Source organism: Thalassophryne amazonica, chromosome 11 (genome assembly GCF_902500255.1).
Source record: "Thalassophryne amazonica chromosome 11, fThaAma1.1, whole genome shotgun sequence".
In the NCBI taxonomy this organism is placed as follows: Eukaryota; Metazoa; Chordata; class Actinopteri; order Batrachoidiformes; family Batrachoididae; genus Thalassophryne; species Thalassophryne amazonica.
This window is the reverse complement of record NC_047113.1, coordinates 78,928,895-78,951,040: the sequence shown is the minus strand read 5'-3', so window position 1 is coordinate 78,951,040 and position 22,146 is coordinate 78,928,895. Positions and strand designations below refer to the sequence as shown.

General features: G+C 43.3%; 1 protein-coding gene across 2 annotated transcripts in view; it reads right to left on the bottom strand.

The window, feature by feature from the left end:
• tgfbi (transforming growth factor, beta-induced) overlaps positions 1-22,146 on the bottom strand; it is a 74,966-nt gene that overhangs the window by 31,486 nt on the left and 21,334 nt on the right. For both annotated transcript variants that reach the window (XM_034182254.1, XM_034182255.1), the window contains exons 3-10: positions 7,366-7,430; positions 7,001-7,158; positions 5,146-5,310; positions 4,908-5,054; positions 4,657-4,798; positions 4,174-4,386; positions 3,821-3,958; positions 3,102-3,244 (exon numbers count right to left, since the gene is read on the bottom strand). In XM_034182254.1, the coding sequence (XP_034038145.1) occupies positions 3,102-3,244; positions 3,821-3,958; positions 4,174-4,386; positions 4,657-4,798; positions 4,908-5,054; positions 5,146-5,310; positions 7,001-7,158; positions 7,366-7,430 (1,171 nt within the window). The remainder of the gene's footprint in view (positions 1-3,101; positions 3,245-3,820; positions 3,959-4,173; positions 4,387-4,656; positions 4,799-4,907; positions 5,055-5,145; positions 5,311-7,000; positions 7,159-7,365; positions 7,431-22,146) is intronic.

The window sequence follows — 22,146 nt, the reverse complement described above, 5'->3', positions numbered from 1 at the left end:
TCTATAATAAACATAATTTTACAGATACTCATAAGAAGGAATGAAAATGTAACTGTTTTACCAAGACATTACAATATAAATATTACAACCCCCCAGAATGGAGTGAATTTAGGGCAAATGCGTTCTCCATGTCATGAAGAATGAGAACAGCTGCAGCTGTAGAAAATTCCTCTGTGATTCCAGGAGCGATTAGAGGTGGTTTCATCAGCCAAACTCTGAGAGCCAATGATTAATCCGCTACAAAATTAGCAGATTAATGGATTCATCCGCAGGTTAGGTGCATTAGAAACTTTAAATTCTCCAGGTCTCCCTTGCAAAAGAAATTTTGATCTTGATCATCCTTAAATAAAGGTTAAATTACATTAAAAAACAATTGTTTTATATAACGCAGCATCCAGTGGGACACAGCGGGGCGCATTGGCACAACAAAGTGCTCAGCAGTGCGGGGGTTAAATGCATCCAAGTGTCAAGATGCCTTTAGTCTGTGCATGGATCAGAACCAGAGTTGTACATATTCTGTGTGAAATTCCTGTGTTGTGTTGTCTGTTCTGCCAAAGTCCTGTCGTCAGCTGCAGCTATAAAACCAGCCCGTCTTCTTTACTATGCAAATTGATGCAAATGCAATGAAAGTGATGTGATACAGTCTGTGATGTAACTGTGATGCACAGAGCCCTCCCACACTGGAACCAGCTCGTCTGTTATTGACACACAAGCACACACGACAACGGCAGACACACACAAGGACGATGGACATGCACGAGAATGACGGACACACACGAGGACAGCAAACACACACAAGGATGACAGATACACACAAGAACGGCAAATACACGAGGATGACAGGCACACACGAGGACGGCAAACACACACGAGGACGGCAAATACAGGAGTACGATAGACACACACGAGGACGGCAAACACACAGGAGGATGGCAAACACACACGAGGATGGCACACACACACACACACACAAGGACTCCGGACACACATAAGGATGGCAGATACACACGAGAAGGACAGACACACACAAGTACAACAGATACACACGAGGGCGGCACACACACGCAAGGATGACAGACACATACGAGTACGACAGACACACACGAGGATGGCACACTAACACGAGGATGGCACACACACGCAAGGACTCCGGACACACATGAGGATGGCAGATACACACGAGAATGACAGACACACACAAGTACAACAGATACACACAAGGGCGTCAGACACACACAAGGACTCCGGACACATACGAGAATGACAGACACATACGAGTACGACAGATACACATGAGGATGGCAGACACACACGAGGATGACAGAAACGTATGAATATGACAGATACACATGAGGACGGCAGAAGAACATGAGGACGACAGACACACAAGGACTCCGGACACACGAGGATGGCAGATACACATGAGAACGACAGACATATACAAGAACAATGGACACACACGAGGATGGCAGATACACAAGAGAACGAGAGACACACACAAGTACCACAGACACACACAAGGATGGCACACACACACACACAAGGACTCTGGACACACATGAAGACAGCAGATACACACGAGAATGACAATCACATACGAGTACGACAGACACACACGAGGATGACAGACACACGAAGATGGCACACACACACGAGGATGAAGACTCACACGAGGATGGCACACACACACACAAGGACTCTGGATACACACAAGGATAACAGACACACACGAGTACTACGGACACACACGAGGACTGCAGACACACACGAAGATGGCACACACACGATGACGTCAGACACACACAAGAATGACAGACACACACACACACACGACAGATACACACGAGGACGACAGGTACACACAAGGATGACAGACACACACACACACACACAAGGACTCCGGACACACACGAGGACAACAGACACACACAAGTAAGACAGATACACACGAGGACAGCGGACACACACGAGGATGACAGACACACAAGGACGGCACACACACACAAGGACTTCGGACACATGAGGACGACAGACACACGAGGATGACCGACACAAACGAGGATGCACACACACACCCACACACACACACACACACACACACACACACACACACACACACACACACACACACACACACACACACACACACACACACACACAAGGACTCCAGACACACAAAAGGACAACAGACACACACAAGGATGACAGACACACGCGAGGATGGCAGATACACACAAGAGCGACAGATACACACAAGGGCGACAGACACACATGTGGATGACAGACTCGCAAAGGACGACAGATACACACGAGGACGGCAGACACACGAGGATGACAGACACACACGAGTCGATGGACACACATGAGGACTCCGGACACACACAAGGACAACAAACACACACGAGTATGACAGACACACACAAGGACGCCAGACACACACAAGGGCTTCAGACACACATGAGGATGGCAGATACACACAAGAACAACAGACACACACAAGTATGACAGATACACACGAGGGTGACTCACACGAGGACAGAACACACACACACACACACACAGACTCCAGACACACACGAGAATGACAGATACACACGAGAATGACAGACACACACAAGGACTCCGGACACACACGATGATGGCAGATACACATGAGAACGACAGACACACAGGAGAATGACAGACACACACAAGGACAACAAACACACACGAGTACGACAGACACACACACAAGGACAGCAGATACACACACGAGGATGGCAGACACACACGAGGATGACAGACACACACGAGGATGACATCCATATGCACTATGCATGTGGTGACATGACCAAAAGTGCTGCGACATCCATGTAGGACCAGAATCCAGACTACAAGGTCAGCGCGCTGCAGTGCACAAGATCAAGGAAACGAAAGCTAAACTTTCTGACATTTTTAAAAGCCACACATGTCCTTCCTGTCCTGACATCCACGTCACGCTCTCAGTTTCTTACTTACCGCACTGCTTAGCTGGGGACTCCCATTTATTTATTCATTTTTTTGCACCCCTCCTTCAGAATAAAAGCCTTCCTGACAGAGGACACGAGGGAATGTGTGCATACGTTTCTGTAGACGAAGACCCTGAGTTTGAGTCCTCCCAGCGTGTCCAGTTCCTGGCCGTGGTACAGAGACTTGGAGGACAGCTGCTCTTTCACGATGTGGTTCATCATTGTTTTCCTCATCTCAGACGTCATCATCTCACTTCCTGTTAAACAAAGAAAATAATCCTCAGGTCCAAATGTTAGAGACACTAAATCCATCCGTTTCCCTCCATCCATCCAAAGTCATCTTTGAGCTTTTGGCAGGACGAGTGTGAGCTGTGACACAGGAAACGCCCCCCTGGACTTCACCTTTCTGCTTTTTATCAAAGTCTTGAAAACTTTGTGACTCGAACATAAAGCTGTGACTTGGTTGTCTCTCTAATCACAGCTGCTGAAGCTTGTATCTCCTTCAGATGGTCATGGTGTCTTGGTGGCTTCCCTCATGAATCTCCTTTGTGCAGGCTGGCTCAATTTTTGTGGACAGATTTACAGCAGGGTGTCACATTCTTCACATTTCCTTATTAGTTTAATTAAGGATTACACACAAAATTAACTCCAAACACAACAGCGCCTTTAATCTGCTGTAATCCTTCAACAGGATGCAGCAAAAGTTTTGTCCATTTACTTTTGAACCTTTAGAAATAGGACCAAACACTGTCGGTTCTGGTTCCTGATCTGTTAGTTGTCATTAATGCTTAAAAAAATCAAAGTTCATATATCTGTGATGTGCGTTACGTTACCTTTAAAGGCGTCGTTCAGCGGCGCCAGCATCGTTAGTGCCTCAGAGCCCGTCAGGTGTGACGTGAGACCGGCTTCCACAAACATCTTGGTTGCCGTGGTAACAGAGGAAGCCTCAGCGAGTTCCAGGAGGGTTTTGGCTTAAGAGTCAGACACAGGGAAATAGATGTTTGTGTGATCTGATTGGATGGTTGTCAAGTAGGTGTGACTTAGTGGGAGGGTCTCTATCTAAAGGACCACAGTGATTGGTCACTGAATAAAACCATTTTTGTTCTGTATTATTGTTCCTGTCACCACGGCATGAAACCGTTATCCATTGATCTGGAATGATTTTCATTTATATCGGTAAGAGTACCCGAGTCCGGGATGAGCAGCTCGTTGATATAGTGGATGACACCGTTGGTTCCTAGCTGGTCCTTCTTAGTGACGATGGCGTTCCCATTCAGTGTCATCTGGTCTCCGTCACAGCCAACCTCCAGCACGGTGCCCTGGAGCGTCTCCATGGGCGCTCCCGACACGATGGACTCGGCACAGTGGATATTTTTCAGGATGTGGTAATTCAGCAGGTCTGAAAACAGACATGAGTTCAGGTCAGAGTGAAGTTAGGATCTAAATCAGGGATGGGCAACGAGGGCCGAGACACTGCAGGTTTTCCTTGCAACCAATCACCTCAGCAGGTGGGTTGATGATGAGCTTCTCCCCTGAACATAAACACCTGATCATTAATAAAATCACCTGCTGAGGTGATTGGTAGCAAGGAAAAGCTGCAGTGTCTTGGCCCTTCACGGCACATGATGGCCCACCCCTAATCTAAATCCTGTTCATCCATTCATGTCACCTTTCAGTGCAACAGGGTCTCCCAGGATTCGATTCAGCGTGTCCTGAGGAATCTTCTGAAAGGCCTCATTGGTAGGTGCAAAGATGGTGTACTGGCCGTCACTCTCCAACATCGTGGTTAGACCAGCGGCAGCGAAGGCCATCTGGAAAAAAAAAAACAGTTCATTCAAACGGACTTTTGTCATCGAGCTCTGAATGCAGCACGAAGATTTGTCAACAAGAGGTGATTGGTTGTCTGATCAGTGTTCTTACACGAAGGGTCTCCAGGTCATCTTCAACATCAATAAGGTCGTGGATGTTGTTGGAAATGGCAATGATGACGCGATCAACCATGTGCACGATACCGTTGGTGGCATGCTGGTCAGGTTTGATCAGACGGGCGCAGTTCACCGTAACAATCTGAAAAGATGAGGGAAAAAGTAATTTTGACTTGAAACCAAAGTAGGAGGGTTTTAATGTCCTGTGGAGGGTGCTGTGGTGAAGCACTGACTCCGTTGGAATAGTGGTGGATGTGCACGTGGAATCCTTGGTACATAGAGGCAAAGGACGACCCGTGCTTCAGATCCCCAGACGTCAGCCGGCGGTTCACCATGTGGTAATGAAGAGCATTCAGGAGCTCGATGTTGACGTTGCTCACCAAAGCGTCCAGGATCTCCTGCAGAATGACATTTGGACAATTGACAGACATATTATTCAACGTCATGACCGCTAGAAGGTGAACAGTGACGGCACCGCCCAACACTGCAGAGCCTAAATGGTTATCACATAGACATCAGCAGCTGGAATTACACCAGAATGGACATTTGGTTGTTGGGGAATGTTGTGCAAGGTGTTGCTAGGCGATCGATCGCCTGACAGCTTGTGAGGCATTCAAGGTTGTTTCTCTGAGTTATTGGACATCAGACTGCAGAGAAAATAACAAAAGGCAAAATGTTCTGACATTAATTACATATACGAGGTCTGTCCATAAAGTATCGTACCTTTTTATTTTTTTCAAAAACTATATGGATTTCATTCATATGTTTTTACGTCAGACATGCTTGAACCCTCGTGCGCATGCGTGAGTTTTTCCACGCCTGTCGGTGACGTCATTCGCCTGTGAGCACTCCTTGTGGAAGGAGTGGTCCCGCCCCCTCGTCGGATTTTCACTGTCTGAATGTCATGTCTATCTCGGCTTTCAGTGCTTACCAGTCGAGTGAGTATAAAAGAACTTGTGGAGAGCTGGACATGTCCCAACTTGTCCTCTAACACTCCGAAACAGAGGTGTTCCTTTGTCTCGCTTCATCAGCGAATCGGTCGTGACGCGCGAAGCCTCCGCGCGGCTTTCCATGACAAAATCTCTTGTTAAAAGTGAAATCTGCCGGAAAATGGCTGATGTCCAGGTCTTGTGATAACCAGAGAAAGAGCACACGACGGTCTCGTATCCACAGAGCCATCAGCTTAGAAATGATCCAGTGGTTTGTGCCGCATCGTCGCAGCTCGGAGCGCGGCGCACCGACCGTCCTTTAAAGGGGTCCTTAAACCTGTAGTTAAAGTCCTTATTCTCTGTGAAGCCCGTAAAATTTTCACTGAAAGCCAGATAAATTTTTCGAATGGTTTCCAGGTGCCAGTCTCTAACAGCTTCTGAAAAAATTCTGATGGAAAAAAGTCCTTTTCATTCCGCCATTTCCAGACAATGAAAATCCGACGAGGGGGCGGGACCACTCCTTCCACAAGGAGTGCTCACAGGCGAATGACGTCACCGACAGGCGTGGAAAAACTCACGCATGCGCACGAGGGTTCAAGCATGTCTGACGTAAAAACATATGAATGAAATCCATATAGTTTTTGAAAAAAATAAAAAGGTACGATACTTTATGGACAGACCTCGTACATACATAGTGACAAAGCAATGCTTGTTGCTTTGGTGACTGAGGTTGCTGCTATAGTGTTGATTGTAGTTTGCTTTTGGAAGGAGAGTCCTAGGATGTTGCGTGGCAGGTTGGGGTATTTGCTGCAATGTGCACATGAGGATGTTCAAGGGATTCTGGTTAATGGTGTACTGGGTTGTTGCGACATCATTGCTAAGTTCTTTGGAGCAGGCTGTTTGGGTGTTGATGGTTACTACTAGCTCTTAACTGTTTTCTTTAATGTTGAGATGTTTTGGGTTGAACATTACTTGTTGCTGGCATGTTTGAAATGGTTCTTGATGTAGCTGTGAGGCTCTGAAAGGTAGTTGATACAAAGTTTACTCAATGTCTGATAAGTTGTGAGGGGACAGTTGATTGCTCAGGTGATGCTCAGATCCATGAGGTGATTGCTGGAGTGTTTGTCTCAGGTGGTTGCCCATCCGTCTTTGTACTGACATGAGGTAGGGCGTCCCAGGCCTCATTGCTCGGAGCGAAGAATGTGAAGCTGCCTGGACCCTCGATCTCCTCCCTCAGTTTGGCTCGTTCTGAGAAGATTTGTGTGGTGGAAGCTCCGACCATGCCCAGAGTGTTGTAGATGTTGACCAGAGGCAGAGCTGAGTGGCACACAAAGACATTGTTATTTTACAGCCAATCAGCACCAGCAATGACAATAAATGTGCCGACGTGACAAAACCACAAATAATAATAATAAAAAACATAAATCACTGCATTCATGAACTTTAAAATTTAAACCAGTTTAAAGCACCGCTGAAGCCTGAGCTACAGGAGAGGTGGAAGTGCACTGGGGTCAGAGGTCGTACCGGCAGGACAGCCCTTCTCTCCAGGAATGCGCTCATACCCGGGGCAGCACTCGTAGGTGATGACCCTGCAACAGACAAACACGACACATCAGGACACTGTCCCGCTTCCTTCTCTTCCACACACAAACATCCCAAACACATCCTGATCTTCTTTCCCTTGTTTCCACAGAATCATTGTCTGGTTCTGCTCCAAGCGTGTTGGCACATGTCCATAAAATCATCTCAACTCTTCAAAGTTTGTGACCACACGTGACTTGTGACTCCACTTACAGTGCATAACCATGTGTGCCTCGTACCGCCTATATCTGTGTCCGCCTCAAACCGCCCATATCTGTGTCCGCCTCAAACCGCCCATATCTGTGCCCGCCTCAAACCGCCCATATCTGTGCCCGCCTCAAACCGCCCATATCTGTGCCCGCCTCAAACCGCCCATATCTGTGCCCGCCTCAAACCGCCCATATCTGTGTCCGCCTCAAACCGCCCATATCTGTGTCCACCTCAAACCGCCCATATCTGTGTCCGCCTCAAACCGCCCATATCTGTGCCCGCCTCAAACTGCCCATATCTGTGTCCGCCTCAAACCGCCCGTATCTGTGCCCACCTTGTACTGTCTGTCTGTTTCTGCCCCCTGTTTTCAGACACCAAGAACCTGAAGACATGGAGGAGGAACTCGCCTCCAGCCTCCTAAGGTCTGACTCATCTCCACCTCCTGGAGACAGACGTCACTCTGTCTTAATGGATGTTAGTTTGAATACTTGAAGCCTTGAGGGTTCAATTGCCGCTCTGCTTATTAACAACACATGTGTTCTGTGATGAATCAAGGATGTGGAGCAGAAGTCTGCTCAGAAGATAATTGCACAGTACAAATGTTCTCAGCACATTTAGTCTCATAAAAGCTCATTTCCTCAAAGAGAAGAGAAACCTGAATGGACTCCTGACCTCAGGGATTCAAACCCACCATGGATGGTCCTCTTAACGTCTACCAGGTCCCTAAAAACCCACGTGTGAGACTGAAGATGTTTCTGCATACAGAGTGCCCGACTGTGTCAAAGACTGAGTGCGCGACTGAGAGCCCTGAGAGCATTCTGTTGATGAAAATCAGCCAAACCAAGATCTGATCCCTGGTTTAATGACACTGTCCATGCCCTCAGGCAGCAGTGCCAACAAGCTGAAAGATGTTGGAAGAAGTACAAACTAAATGTATTTCGGGAATTACTGAGAGACTGTCTCGCTGACTTTCAACAGGCGATGAGAGGCGCAGAATGTGAGTATTTGTCTAATGTTATTTGGAGCAACAGTCATCAACCCAGAACTCTTTTTACCACTATTAACTTAGTTGTTAACTCGTGCATATGTGTTCTGGCTGATGCCTCAGTCAGTACTTGTGAGGACTTTCTTCATTTCTTTACTGAAAAAGTTGTCAAAGTAAGACAACTTGCCAGCAACAGTGTCAGTGCTGACCAGCTGTTGTTCCACATCCTCCTGCTGTGTTTGAGGGATTTGAACTTGTTTCTTTTTGTTCCCTCTCTAAAGTGGCAGCAACTGAAACCTACAAACTGCCCTTTTGATACTGTCCCAACTACAGTAAGTTCTTACTGGAGGTTTTTAATGTTCTGGGGCCCTTTTTAGTGCATTTTATAAATTCTTGTCTCACCACTGGATCTGTACCGGTTGCTTTTAAACAAGCTGTGGTTCATCCACTATTTAAAAAAACACAGCATGATCCCTCTATATTTTCACATTTTAGACCTGTTTCTCACTTTCTGTCCAAGGTTTTAGAAGAAGTTGTTTTTATACAGTTGCAGTTATACAGTTACAAGAGTTTTAGAAAATAATATTGTCTTTGAAAAATTTCTATCAGGCTTCAGAACTCGTCACAGCACTGAAATGGCTCTTTTAAAAGTGCACAGTGACGTTGCATTGTCAGTAGACGCTAAGTGCCCTATGGTTTTAGTGCTGCTGGACCTGACAGCTGCCTTTGATACAGTTGACCACTCAGTCCTCTTGTCCTGTCTCAAAGAACAGTTTGGACTTGATGGTACTGTTCTGAAGTGGTTCACATCATACCTTTCCAATCAGCATTTTTCTGTAATGATTGGTGATCTGTCCTCTTGAAGTGCTTCTCTTGTCTGTGGTGTTCCGCAAGGTTCAATCCAGTCCAGTCCTCTATGCTTTGCATTGGCTTCCAGTTTGGGCAAGAATTGATTTTAAAATTCTTATGTTTGTTTTTAAAGCTCTGAATGGTTTGGGCCCATCATATATAGCCGAGCTGCTGACACTTCAGGACCAAACCAAAGTTTTAAGATCCTTTAACCAGTGTGCACTAGAGGTTCCAAGGTCCAGATACTGCCACTGTGGAGACTGGGCTTTCTCTGTGGCCGCACCCAGACTGTGGAACAAGCTCCCCCCGAGATCTGCACCATCACTGACCTGGGTCTTCTTAAATCTAAATTAAAAACTTTCCTTTTCGAATAGCTTTTGCACAACCAGTAGTGCTCTGACATTTTATTTGGTTCATATCTGTAAATATTTTTGGACGTATATTTTTATTGACTTTTAAATTTGCTTAATGTCTTATGGTTTTAAGTTAACTGTGAAGCACTTTGGCCACTCTTTCAGCTGCGGAAAGGGCTACAGAAATGAACTTTGGTTGACTGATTGATTGATTGATTGACTGATTGAAAGACGTGGAAAAAAAAAGAAGTTCCTCTGGGATTTTCCAGATTGTCATCCAATTTTTGATTCATTTGCCTTCAAAAGTCAACTAACTGAACTTTGACATGATGGTAAAGACCCCGAACCTGCAGAGACCACTGAGGTTTACATCCCGATTAACAGTTTGATCCAGATCAGCTTTTTGGCTTAAAGTATGAAACACACTGAAGCCAAATGTGCAAAAATGACAAGAACTGTAATCATCTAAAATAAATAAAATAAAACAAAAAGACACTTTTAATGGAATTTTTGTTCAAAGGGTTTTACTGGAAACCTACTGAAACCAAATTTATGTAAAAATAAAAAAGTATCATGAGAATCCAGTTAAAAGGTAAACATCAAGTAATAAAATCTTTTGACCAGAATAAAATCATAATTATAAAAGAAAAATTGTTTTTTGACTAAATGTAGAAGATTTGAAGCTTGTTTTAAAATCTTTGATAAATTAGTTTGATTCTGAAAAACAAAAATCAAATCCACTGCAGTCAAAGTGTTTTTAGAACAACAAAAAAAAAGTTTCATGAATAAAACAGACTAAAAATACAGAGAAACATGAAACTGATGATGGAAACAGACGGAAACCGGACACTCGGACCCAAATGTTAAACCGACCAACTGCATTTATCCATCTGTATTTGTAACTTATTACCTCATAAAAACAAGGAATCCAAGACTTAAAGAAAGAGTAACAATCAAAAATAAATGTGAGTTTCTCAACAGAAACTACAAGATGCCTGGAAACAGACTTTTAAACTGCGACTGAGTCTACAGTTTTATTTTTGATCAGCGGATCATTTTCTGCCTCAGAATTTAACTGGACACATTGCAAATTAACGGAGACGCCACTCAGTGAGCGACAATAAATTTCAACTTTCTGAGACATCGTTTAACCGGCGTCCAAACTGTTGAAATATGTGAACGGATCCCGATGACAACCTCAATTCATCCGTATTCCGTTTTGATTTCTGTCTTGAAGGTTCCTCATTGTTTGCGTAGTTCCCGTACTGTCAGTGTTCTGTTTGATTGTCGTCGAACTTCATCCAACCTCCAGCCTATCTCTTTCTCTCTCTCCAGCCTCTCAATGTCTCTGGCTGCGACGTCTGTGCGCACACATTGTCAAGACAGCGCAGCTGCAGGTGGCTGTGGACAGCACAGACTCACTGCAGAAATGATCAAATGCTGCTGCTTCATTTTGATTTTGTTTTAAAGTGTCAAGGTCGCAGTTCGCTTCATTTTACTTTTGTTAGTTTCGGTTTTGTTTTTGTCTTTTATGTGCTCTGCACTCGCAGGCTTTTCAGTGATGGGAGAAGTCCAGGCTCATTCGTCCACTTTTTCTTGATGATTTGTGACTTTGTGACTTTTGTCCTTCGTTCAGCAAATGCCATGTGCCGTGTGACCGGGGTTTGTCTTCAGCTCACCACTATTTTGGTTTGTATGATATTTAAAGTTACTTGGTGAACTTGTTTCGTAACATACGTGGTGCTTTTGACAAGACAAAGCTGAAAATGGCTCATGTCACGTTGGTCACTGCCTCCGCTTTGGTTGGGTTTTTTTCTTTTTTAAACCATCTGCTTGCTCTTAGTTTGGCTGGTGATATAACATCAGTTGGAAAACTCGTACTGAACGCGGTGTTTTTGAGAAGAATGCAGTGCACAAGGCAGACAGACCACTTACACACATACACACATATAGCTGAACACACAAAGTAGCCTATATTAATATTTTTATTGTATATGGCTGCATGCAGTATCTGACACTTTCTCACTGCAGTTCACAAAAATTTCCAGTTAAGCCACGCCCAATTCCAGTTCACGCCCCGCACACTCCATGTACAGCTATGGATACAGATAATTTAGATGGTTGAAAAGATACAGACACAGATACAGATACAGGTAGTGGTGTACTCGCTCATCCCTACTGGGAACCATATTGTTTTCATTCTGTTTTTTATTATTTTTATTATTTTGCCCTCTCTGAATGCAATATTGCAGCCTAGACCATACAAGCTGGAGAGCACCTCATGCACGTGGTGGAGCAAAGGCTGTGATTCTCTGAACTTACTGGAAAAGTATTAACATCTCACTTAAAATTTATTCCTCTTGCCTGCAAAGTTGGCAGTACAGTGTCATTGCCTACGTGGCTCTGCGAGTCTGCGGGTCAGGCCCACATGGCTCTGTGGGTCAGGCCCACGTGGCTCTGTGGCTCAGGTCCACGTGGCTCTGTGGGCATGCAGGTCAGGCCCATGTGGCTCTGTGGGTCAGGCCCACGTGGCTCTGTGGCTCAGGTCCACGTGGCTCTGTGGGCATGCAGGTCAGGCCCACATAGCTCTGTGGGTCTTTGAGTCAGGCCAACGTGGCTCTGTGGGTCTGCGAGTCAGGCCCATGTGGCTCTGCAGGTCTGTGAGTCAGACCCATGTGGCTCTGCGTGTCAGGCCCATGTGGCTCTGCGTGTCAGGCCCACATGGCTCTGCGCATCAGGCACACATGGGTCTGCAGGTCACGCCCATGTGGCTCTGCACGTCAGGCCCACATGGGTCTGCGGGTCAGACCCATGTGGCTCTGCACGTCAGGCCCATGTCTCGCATGGGCTGATACGAGTCACATGCTCCTTGCGTGTGCTCGGGAGGCAGTGTGGACCCTGTGTACACTTGCTGGCAGGTCTAGTTATTATTATTGTTGTTGTTATTGCTGGTTCACTGATTTATTTGTTTGTACCTGCAGCTTCAGGATGATTTGTGTTGAAAAATCAGTTGAATTTTATCTTTAAAACATGTCCAACCACAAACATGAAGCAGATTTTTAAAAGTTACTTTTCCTACAGATACTTCTTGAACAAATCTTTCAGGTTTTATTTCACTGCAAAGCCGCAGTTCCTCTGATGGTTGTTTGTTTACGGGGAGAGGGGAACCGGGGTATAAGGGTTCTGTCTGCTGACCTCTGACCTTTTCTGAGCTGCACAGCACTCAAGGAAAATGGAAACAAAGACAGGATTGTTCAAAAGTCCCTCCTCCCAACAGCACTGGATGTCCCCACAGTCCCTGAACGCCTCCTGCAATGAGTCAGATTTTTGTGACATCACGTCCTGTAAACGATCAGTAATGGCAGCTCTCACTTCTGCATTTTCTTCCATTTTCATTTCAAAACTACACATATTGAAGAGCTGCTGACTGTTGCATTCTGGGACATGAGCTGAGCGTTTAGAATCGAGTGAGACTAACTCCCAGGCTGAGTGTGAGCGTGTTGGTACAAACCATTCGGAGGGTGGGGAGTGTCAGCCCTGGGGAGCGAGTGCGCTGTGGCCGAAGACGGCCGGAGTTTACCGAGCTGGGCCCAGAACTTGTATTTAAAACACAGTGATGCAACAATTCAAGAGGCAGATTTTTGTTCTAAGACAAGATTTTATTACATTCGTAAATTCTTGTAAAACTGTGGAAATTTTTGGTTTCCGTGTGCAATGACATAATTTTATGTTTGTCCCGAAAAAGCAGATAAAGAAGATGAGATAATTGTTGCGCTAAAAAGAAGAGGTTTCTATTAGTCAGTCCAGCCTCGGACCACACAGTCTAGTTTTGGGTGTATATACACCTGTTAGTGTGGGACTTATGTGCCTTTAGCTCGTAAACAAAACATAAAGTGTCCTCCCCTTTATTGGAAAGCAAACAAAATAATGTTTGTTAATTTCTGGATGGTTTTGATAACGACTGTATGAACAATCCGTATCCCGTGTCGCCAAACGGTCTGGCTCACTGAGTCTGACTCTCTGAGTCTGACTCACTACACCCAAAGCGATCAAAGGAAATAATGTGATTATTAACCATCAGATGACAAAGTAAAACCTCTTAAATCATTCTAAAGTCAGTTTGAAGCACAAACAAGGTGATAATCAGTGAGTGGCTGCTGACGCTTTGAAATGACGGAGGCGCTGCAGCTGGTGCTCTGGCGCTCTGATCGCTTCCTCCTTCTTTTATGATGAAATAATGCTGAATTTATGTGGAAATGATAGTTGTATAAAAGCTTCAAATATCTGTTGCTGACATAGAAGCAAAATGATGCAGCTGACAGCATACTCATACTCACACCTAGCAGACGTGCCGGATTAAGACGTGCTGGTTAAAAATGGTTTCTGCTGACACCCCCATTCCCCGAATGGTTTGTACCGACACGCTCACACTCAACCCAGGAGTTAATCTCACCCTTAACAATCATGAATGACAAACACACACACACACACACTTCCCCTGGTTACTTTCAGCAGGTCGGGATGGGCTGGTGCAGTGACCCGGTGGTTAGCGGTTCTGTAGAGCTGAAAGGATCAACTCCAAACATGAATGAAGTTCCGGAACTTAAGAACAAGTTCCGACACAGCAGCAGTGATGAGTGTGAGTTCACGTTACAAAAGCACAAGCTCTCAAAGAACCAGGACTGCCATCCTGTGGGAACTAAGAAGTGCTTCCTGTCCCGACATCTTCACTGTTTCATCCTGAGCAAGTTCTACTGCAGGAACTCCACAAATAACGTGGATCCAGAAGTACTTTTGGAGGTTTGTGGTTCTGAGCAGTTCTCCCTCCTGCAGATGGTTCAGATGTTTGACATTCTCACATGAAAACCTAAAGTTGCTTTTCTCTTCCAAGAAGAGAAGCAGAATAAAAAGCTGTGTTGAATCAAAAAGGTGGTGATCTGCTTCACCACAGCAACATGCACACACAATGGTGGACTCGTGCACACATACTGGTGGACTCGTGCAAAGTGGCTCTGAAACTGCTGCCAGGATCCTGATTAACAGTGTGTTGGTTTTCCTGCCCGCAGTCTGACTGGAGTCACTTTGCTTCCCATGGAACGCCTGAAGCTCCGGATCAGGGTCAAAGTCTGAGCACAGAAAGACTGCAGCCAAAAACTATGAGAGTCTGGAAACCAGAACCAGCAGTTTGGGTCTCAGATCCAGAACCAGCAGTCTGATTCCCAGAATGTCAAAATATGGAGGGACTTCAGTTTGTGGAGGGCTGCAGGTCCAATCAGCAACCAATCAATGGCAACAAACAACAGGAACAAAATACAGAATTTCAGGTTTGGTTTAGTAAACTGTTGATCTGCGGCCATTTCCTTCAGGTTTGGGTTACTAAACTGTTGATCTGCTGGAGTTTCCTTCAGGCTTGGGTTTGTAAACTGTTGATCTGCGGCCATTTCCTTCAGGTTTGGGTTACTAAACTGTTGATCTGCGGCCATTTCCTTCAGGTTTGGGTTACTAAACTGTTGATCTGCTGGAGTTTCCTTCAGGCTTGGGTTTGTAAACTGTTGATCTGTGGGCGTTTCCTCAAGGTTAGGGTTTGTAAACTGTTGATCTGCTGGAGTTTCCTTCAGGTTTGGGTTAGTAAACTGTTGATCTGCGGGCGTTTCCTTCAGGTTTGGATTACTAAACTGTTGATCTGTGGGCATTTCCTTGAGGTTAGGGTTAGTAAACTGTTGATCTGCTGTCATTTCCTTCAGGTTTGGGTTAGTAAACTGTTGATCTGCAGGCATTTCCTCGAGGTTAGGGTTTGTAAACTGTTGATCTGCTGGAGTTTCCTTCAGGTTTGGGCTAGTAAACTATTGATCTGCGGGCGTTTCCTTCAGGTTTGGGTTAGTAAAGTGTTGATTTGTGGGCATTTCCTTCAGATTTGGATTACTAAACTGTTGATCTGTGGGCGTTTCCTTGAGGTTAGGGTTTGTAAACTTGATCTGCTGGAGTTTCCTTCAGGTTTGGGCTAGTAAACTGTTGATCTGCGGGCGTTTCCTTCAGGTTTGGGTTAGTAAACTGTTGATCTGCGGGCGTTTCCTTCAGGTTTGGGTTAGTAAACTGTTGATCTGCTGGCATTTCCTTCAGGTTTGGGTTAGTAAACTGTTGATCTGCTGGTGATTCCTTGAGGTTAGTGTTAGTAAACTGTTGATCTGCTGTCATTTCCTTCAGGTTTGGGTTAGTAAACTGTTGATCTGCAGGCATTTCCTCGAGTTTAGGGTTTGTAAACTGTTGATCTGCTGGAGTTTCCTTCAGGTTTTTGCTAGTAAACTGTTGATCTGCGGGCGTTTCCTTCAGGGTTAAGTTAGTAAACTGTTGAATTGTGGGCATTTCCTTCAGATTTGGATTACTAAACTGTTGATCTGTGGGCGTTTCCTTGAGGATGGGTTAGTAAACTGTTGATCTGCTGGCATTTCCTTCAGGCTTGGGTTAGTAAACTGTTGATCTGCTGGTGATTCCTTGAGGTTTGGGTTAGTAAACTGTTGATCTGCAGGCATTTCCTCGAGGTTAGAGTTTGTAAACTGTTGATCTGCTGGAGTTTCCTTCAGGTTTGGGCTAGTAAACTGTTGATCTGCGGGCGTTTCCTTCAGGTTTGGGTTAATAAACTGTTGATCTGCAGGCATTTCCTTCAGGTTTGGGTTTGTAAACTGTTGATCTCCTGGCATTTCCTTCAGGTTTGGGTTTGTATACTGTTGATCTGCTAGCATTTCCTTCAGGTTTGGGTTAGTAAACTTGATCTCCTGGCATTTCCTTCAGGTTTTGGTTAGTAAACTGTTGATCTGCCGGCATTTCTTTCAGGTTTGGGTTAGTAAACTGTTGATCTGCGGGCATTTCCTTGATGTTAGGGTTTGTAAACTGTTGATCTGCTGGAGTTTCCTTCAGGTTTGGGCTAGTAAACTATTGATCTGCGGGCGTTTCCTTCAGGTTTGGGTTAGTAAAGTGTTGATTTGTGGGCATTTCCTTCAGATTTGGATTACTAAACTGTTGATCTGTGGGCGTTTCCTTGAGGTTAGGGTTTGTAAACTTGATCTGCTGGAGTTTCCTTCAGGTTTGGGCTAGTAAACTGTTGATCTGCGGGCGTTTCCTTCAGGTTTGGGTTAGTAAACTGTTGATCTGCGGGCGTTTCCTTCAGGTTTGGGTTAGTAAACTGTTGATCTGCTGGCATTTCCTTCAGGTTTGGGTTAGTAAACTGTTGATCTGCTGGTGATTCCTTGAGGTTAGTGTTAGTAAACTGTTGATCTGCTGTCATTTCCTTCAGGTTTGGGTTAGTAAACTGTTGATCTGCAGGCATTTCCTCGAGTTTAGGGTTTGTAAACTGTTGATCTGCTGGAGTTTCCTTCAGGTTTGGGCTAGTAAACTGTTGATCTGCGGGCGTTTCCTTCAGGGTTAAGTTAGTAAACTGTTGAATTGTGGGCATTTCCTTCAGATTTGGATTACTAAACTGTTGATCTGTGGGCGTTTCCTTGAGGATGGGTTAGTAAACTGTTGATCTGCTGGCATTTCCTTCAGGCTTGGGTTAGTAAACTGTTGATCTCCTGGCATTTCCTTCAGGTTTTGGTTAGTAAACTGTTGATCTGCCGGCATTTCTTTCAGGTTTGGGTTAGTAAACTGTTGATCTGCGGGCGTTTCCTTGATGTTAGGGTTAGTAAACTATTGATCTGCTGGTGTTTCCTTCAGGTTTGGGTTAGTAAACTATTAATCTGCGGGCATTTCCTTAAGGTTTGGGTTAGTAAACTACTGATCTGCTGGTGTTTCCTTCAGGTTTGGGTTAGTAAACTATTGATCTCCTGGCAATTTCCTTCAGGTTTTGGTTAGTAAACTGTTGATCTGCCTGCATTTCTTTCAGGTTTGGGTTAGTAAACTGTTGATCTGCAGGCATTTCCTTCAGGTTTGGGTTAGTAAACTGTCGATCTGCGGGCATTTCATTCAGGTGTGGGTTTGTAAACTGTTGATCTGCGGCGGTTCCTTCAAGTTTGGCTTAATAAACTGTTGATATGCGGCGGTTCCTTCAAGTTTTGATTAATGAACTGTTGATCTGACTTGGGAGGGGCGCTCCGATCGGCCCGACGCAGGCTACAGCGGCCAGCAGCCATCAGGCCCAGGCCCGACGCAGGCTACAGCAGCGAGCCAGCATCCACCAGGCCCGACGCAGGCTACAGCAGCGAGCCAGCATCCACCAGGCCCGACGCAGGCTACAGCGGCGAGCAGCTATCGCCAGGCCCGAAGCAAGCTACAGAGGCCAGCCAGCATCTACCAGGCTACAGCAGCGAGCCATCATCCACCAGGCCCAACGCAGGCTACAGAGGCGAGCCATCATCCACCAGGCCTGACGCAGGCTACAGCGGCGAGCAGCTACCGCCAGGCCCGAAGCAAGCTACAGAGGCGAGCCAGCATCCACCAGGCCCGACGCAGGCTACAGCAACGAGCCAGCATCCACCAGGCCTGACGCAGGCTACAGCAGCGAGCCAGCATCCACCAGATCCGACGCAGGTTACAGCGGCGAGGCAGAATTCATCAGGCCCGACGCAGGCGATAGCGGTTAGCCAGCTACTGAGTTAGCCGAGAAGTAGGTTAGCAAACAAACTATTTGTGTCCAAAGATGCCATCGAAGAGAAACCTTTCTTTGGAGGAGTGTGACGAAATCAGAAAGTCACTTGATACTTTAACGGAAGATGTTGCTTTAATCCATCAGGACCAAAAGAGAATCATTGCGCTTCTGGATGAAGTGAAGCAATTACGAGAAGAAAATAAGGAAAAGAACAGGAGGATCACAGAGCTTGAAAGGAAAGTTGATGAGTTGGAACAATATACAAGAATGAAAGATATTGTAATTACGGGGTTTAAGATCAAACCCAGGTCGTATGCGCATGCGGTGATTGCGAATAACAACCAGAATGAGCCCAGTGAGGAAGAGTCGAGCTCTACTGAGCAACAGGTAGCAGCCTTTCTCAATGTGCACGACATTTCACTGGATGTAAGTGATTTGGAAGCCTGTCACACATTACCAAGAAGAAGACGAGAGGATGTGCCAGCCCTGATATTACGTTTTGCAAATCTCAAGAAAAAGATTACCTTAATTAAACAAGGAAGAAAACTGAAAGGTACTAATGTCTATATGAACGATCACCTGACACGGAAAAATGCCGAAATTGCCAGAAAAGCCAGACACCTGAGGAAACTAAAAAAGATCCAAAGCACTTGGGTAAATAACTGTAAAGTTTTTATTAACCGGAGGAGGCTAAGGTGTTGGTGGTTAAGAACCTCAGTGACTTAAATATTTATGAGGGGACGCCTACTACTACTACTACTACTACTAGAGATTTAGTTACTGGTGAATTTTGAGCCTTTGATGAACACAAAGACAAAGATGGATCAAGAGACAGTAATTCTTGATCGATTATTACTAATACTATAGAATTCATTTTTATTTACAAAAAAAAAGATGAGTACAGATTCAGAATTATATCAAAGGACAATGCATTTGGAGCAACTGAATCTATTTTCATATACTGATTATAATTTTCAAGACTTAGAAAATGAACTAGACCCTGATAATACTTTTTACTCTACATTTAATGTTGATTCTAAATATTATACTGTTGATGATTTTCTACATGCTATGACAATGAAGGAAAAATTGTCAATTATCCACTTTAACTGTAGAAGTATGTATACTAATTTTAATGTTTTCAAAGAATATATACAGCAGTTTGCACATCCATTTAGTATAACTGCTTTGTCAGAAACTTGGTTTAATGAGGACAAAGGTATTGACTTTGAAATAGAAGAATATGAACTTAAGTATGTTAACAGGAAAAATAAAATAGGTGGAGGAGTGGCACTATATATTCATAATAGCATTAGGTTTAAATTAGTAGAGGATATGACTCTGGCTATAGATAATGTTTTAGAAGTTGTTACAATTGAAGTCCATAATGATACGGAGAGAAATGTAATTGTGAGTTGTTTGTATCGGTCTCCAGGAGCTGACGTAGAATTATTCATTGACTGTGTAGGAAAAATATATTCAAGGAAGGAAAATAAAACTATGTTTATATGTGGAGATTTTAATATAGATATACTAAATCACACAAAGCACAAATGGACTAATGATTTTCTTAATATGATGTTTGGCATGAGCCTTTATCCGACTATAACTAGACCTAGCAGGGTAACAGATCACAGTTCCACTTTAATTGATAACATCTTCACAAATAGCACTATGAATGACATTACAGGCGGCCTAATGGTCTGTGATATATCGGACCATCTACCAGTGTTTATTATATATAACAACAAAATTACAGATTGTAGAGGGAAAAAATACATCTATAAACGGGTTTGTTCGGAGGAAGCAATTAAATCCCTGAACAATGATTTAAATTCCCAGGATTGGAACTTAATTTATTGTGAGAAAGAGGTGGACAGGGCTTATAGTAAGTTTAGGGAGATATTTATGGAATTATATGACACACACTGTCCAATTAAGAAATATAGTTGTAAAAAAAGATTTGGGGAACGTTCTTGGATGACCAAAAGTCTACTGAATGCTTGTAGAATGAAAAATAGTCTTTACAAAATATTTATTAAATTGAAAACTAAGGAAGCTGAAAGAAAATATAAGCTATATAAGAATAAACTAACAGAGCTATCAAGAACTAGTAAAAAATTATATTATAGAAAACAACTGGAAAGGAATAAATGTGATACAAAAAAGTTTGGGGAATATTAAAAGATCTTATGCAGCATGGAAGGAGAAAAACAATATATCCAGATGATTTTATTGAGAAGGGTAAAGATAACTATGAGATGAGTGAAACTGTAAATCATTTTAATGATTTTTTTGTTAATATTGGCCCGGATTTGGCCAATAAAATTTCTGGTAAAGGTCCTGATGCTCCAATACTTATTAAGAGAAATAGAAATTCATTTTTTCTCTCTCCTGTAGATGAACTTGAAATTATTACTATTGTTAGAAAATTTAAAAGTAAATCTTCAACTGATTTTCAAGATATTAACATGATACTGGTTAAAAAAGTAATAGAAAGTATTGTCAAACCACTTGTTTATATTTGTAATTTATCTTTTATAATGGGAAAATTTCCAAGCAAAATAAAAATGGCTAAAGTTGTCCCTCTATTTAAAAGTGGAGATAAACACATTTTTACAAACTATAGACCAGTCTCTTTACTCCCACAATTCTCTAAAATTTTGGAAAAGCTATATGACAATAGATTAGAGTCATTTATTGGAAAGTATGAAATTCTTAATGAATGCCGATATGGTTTTAGGAGTAAGCGGTCCACTTCAATGGCAGTAATTGAAACCATAGAGGAGATAACCAATGCTATAGAGAGAAAGAAATATGCAGTTGGCATTTTTATAGACTTAAAGAAAGCTTTTGATACTCTTAATCATTCAATTTTGATTATAAAATTAGAAATGTATGGTGTTAGGGGAGTTGCACTGCAATGGATACAGAGTTACTTAACGGAGAGAAAGCAGTTTGTGAAAATGGGTGAGTTTACATCAAATAACTTGGAGATTTTATGTGGAGTACCCCAAGGTTCAATTTTGGGAGCAAAATTATTTAATTTATATATAAATGACATATTTAACATATCCAAAATGATGAGAATGATTTTATTTGCGGATGACACAAACATATTTTATGCAAAAGAAAATTATAGTGAACTTAACTGTATTATTAATGAGGAATTGAATAAACTAAAAAGTTGGATGGACACAAATAAATTATCTTTAAATCTAGATAAAACAAAAATAATGTTTTTTGGAAATTACAAAGTAAACTCTGAGATAAAGATATGTATAAATGGTGTTCAAATTGAAAGAGTATCAGAATGTAAATTTCTTGGTGTAATAATAGATGAAAAATAAGCTGGAAAAAGCACATTAGATATATACAGAGTAAAGTTTCCAAAAGTCTCGCAGTTATTAATAAAGTTAAATATTTGTTGGAGCATGATGCCCTTCGAGTGTTATATTGTACATTGATTTTGCCTTATTTAACTTACTGTATAGAAGTATGGGGTAACAACTATAAGAGTTCACTTCATCCCCTCGTTATATTACAAAAACGCGCAGTTAGAATTTTGCATAAAGTAGGATATCTAGACCACACAAATGAATTGTTTATCAGGTCAAAATTATTAAAAATGACTGATTTGGTAAAGTTTCATACTGCATTACTAATGTTTAAAGCCAATAAAAATGAACTGCCATGTAATATACAGAAACTGTTCTGTAAGAAAGAAGGACAGTATGGATTGAGGG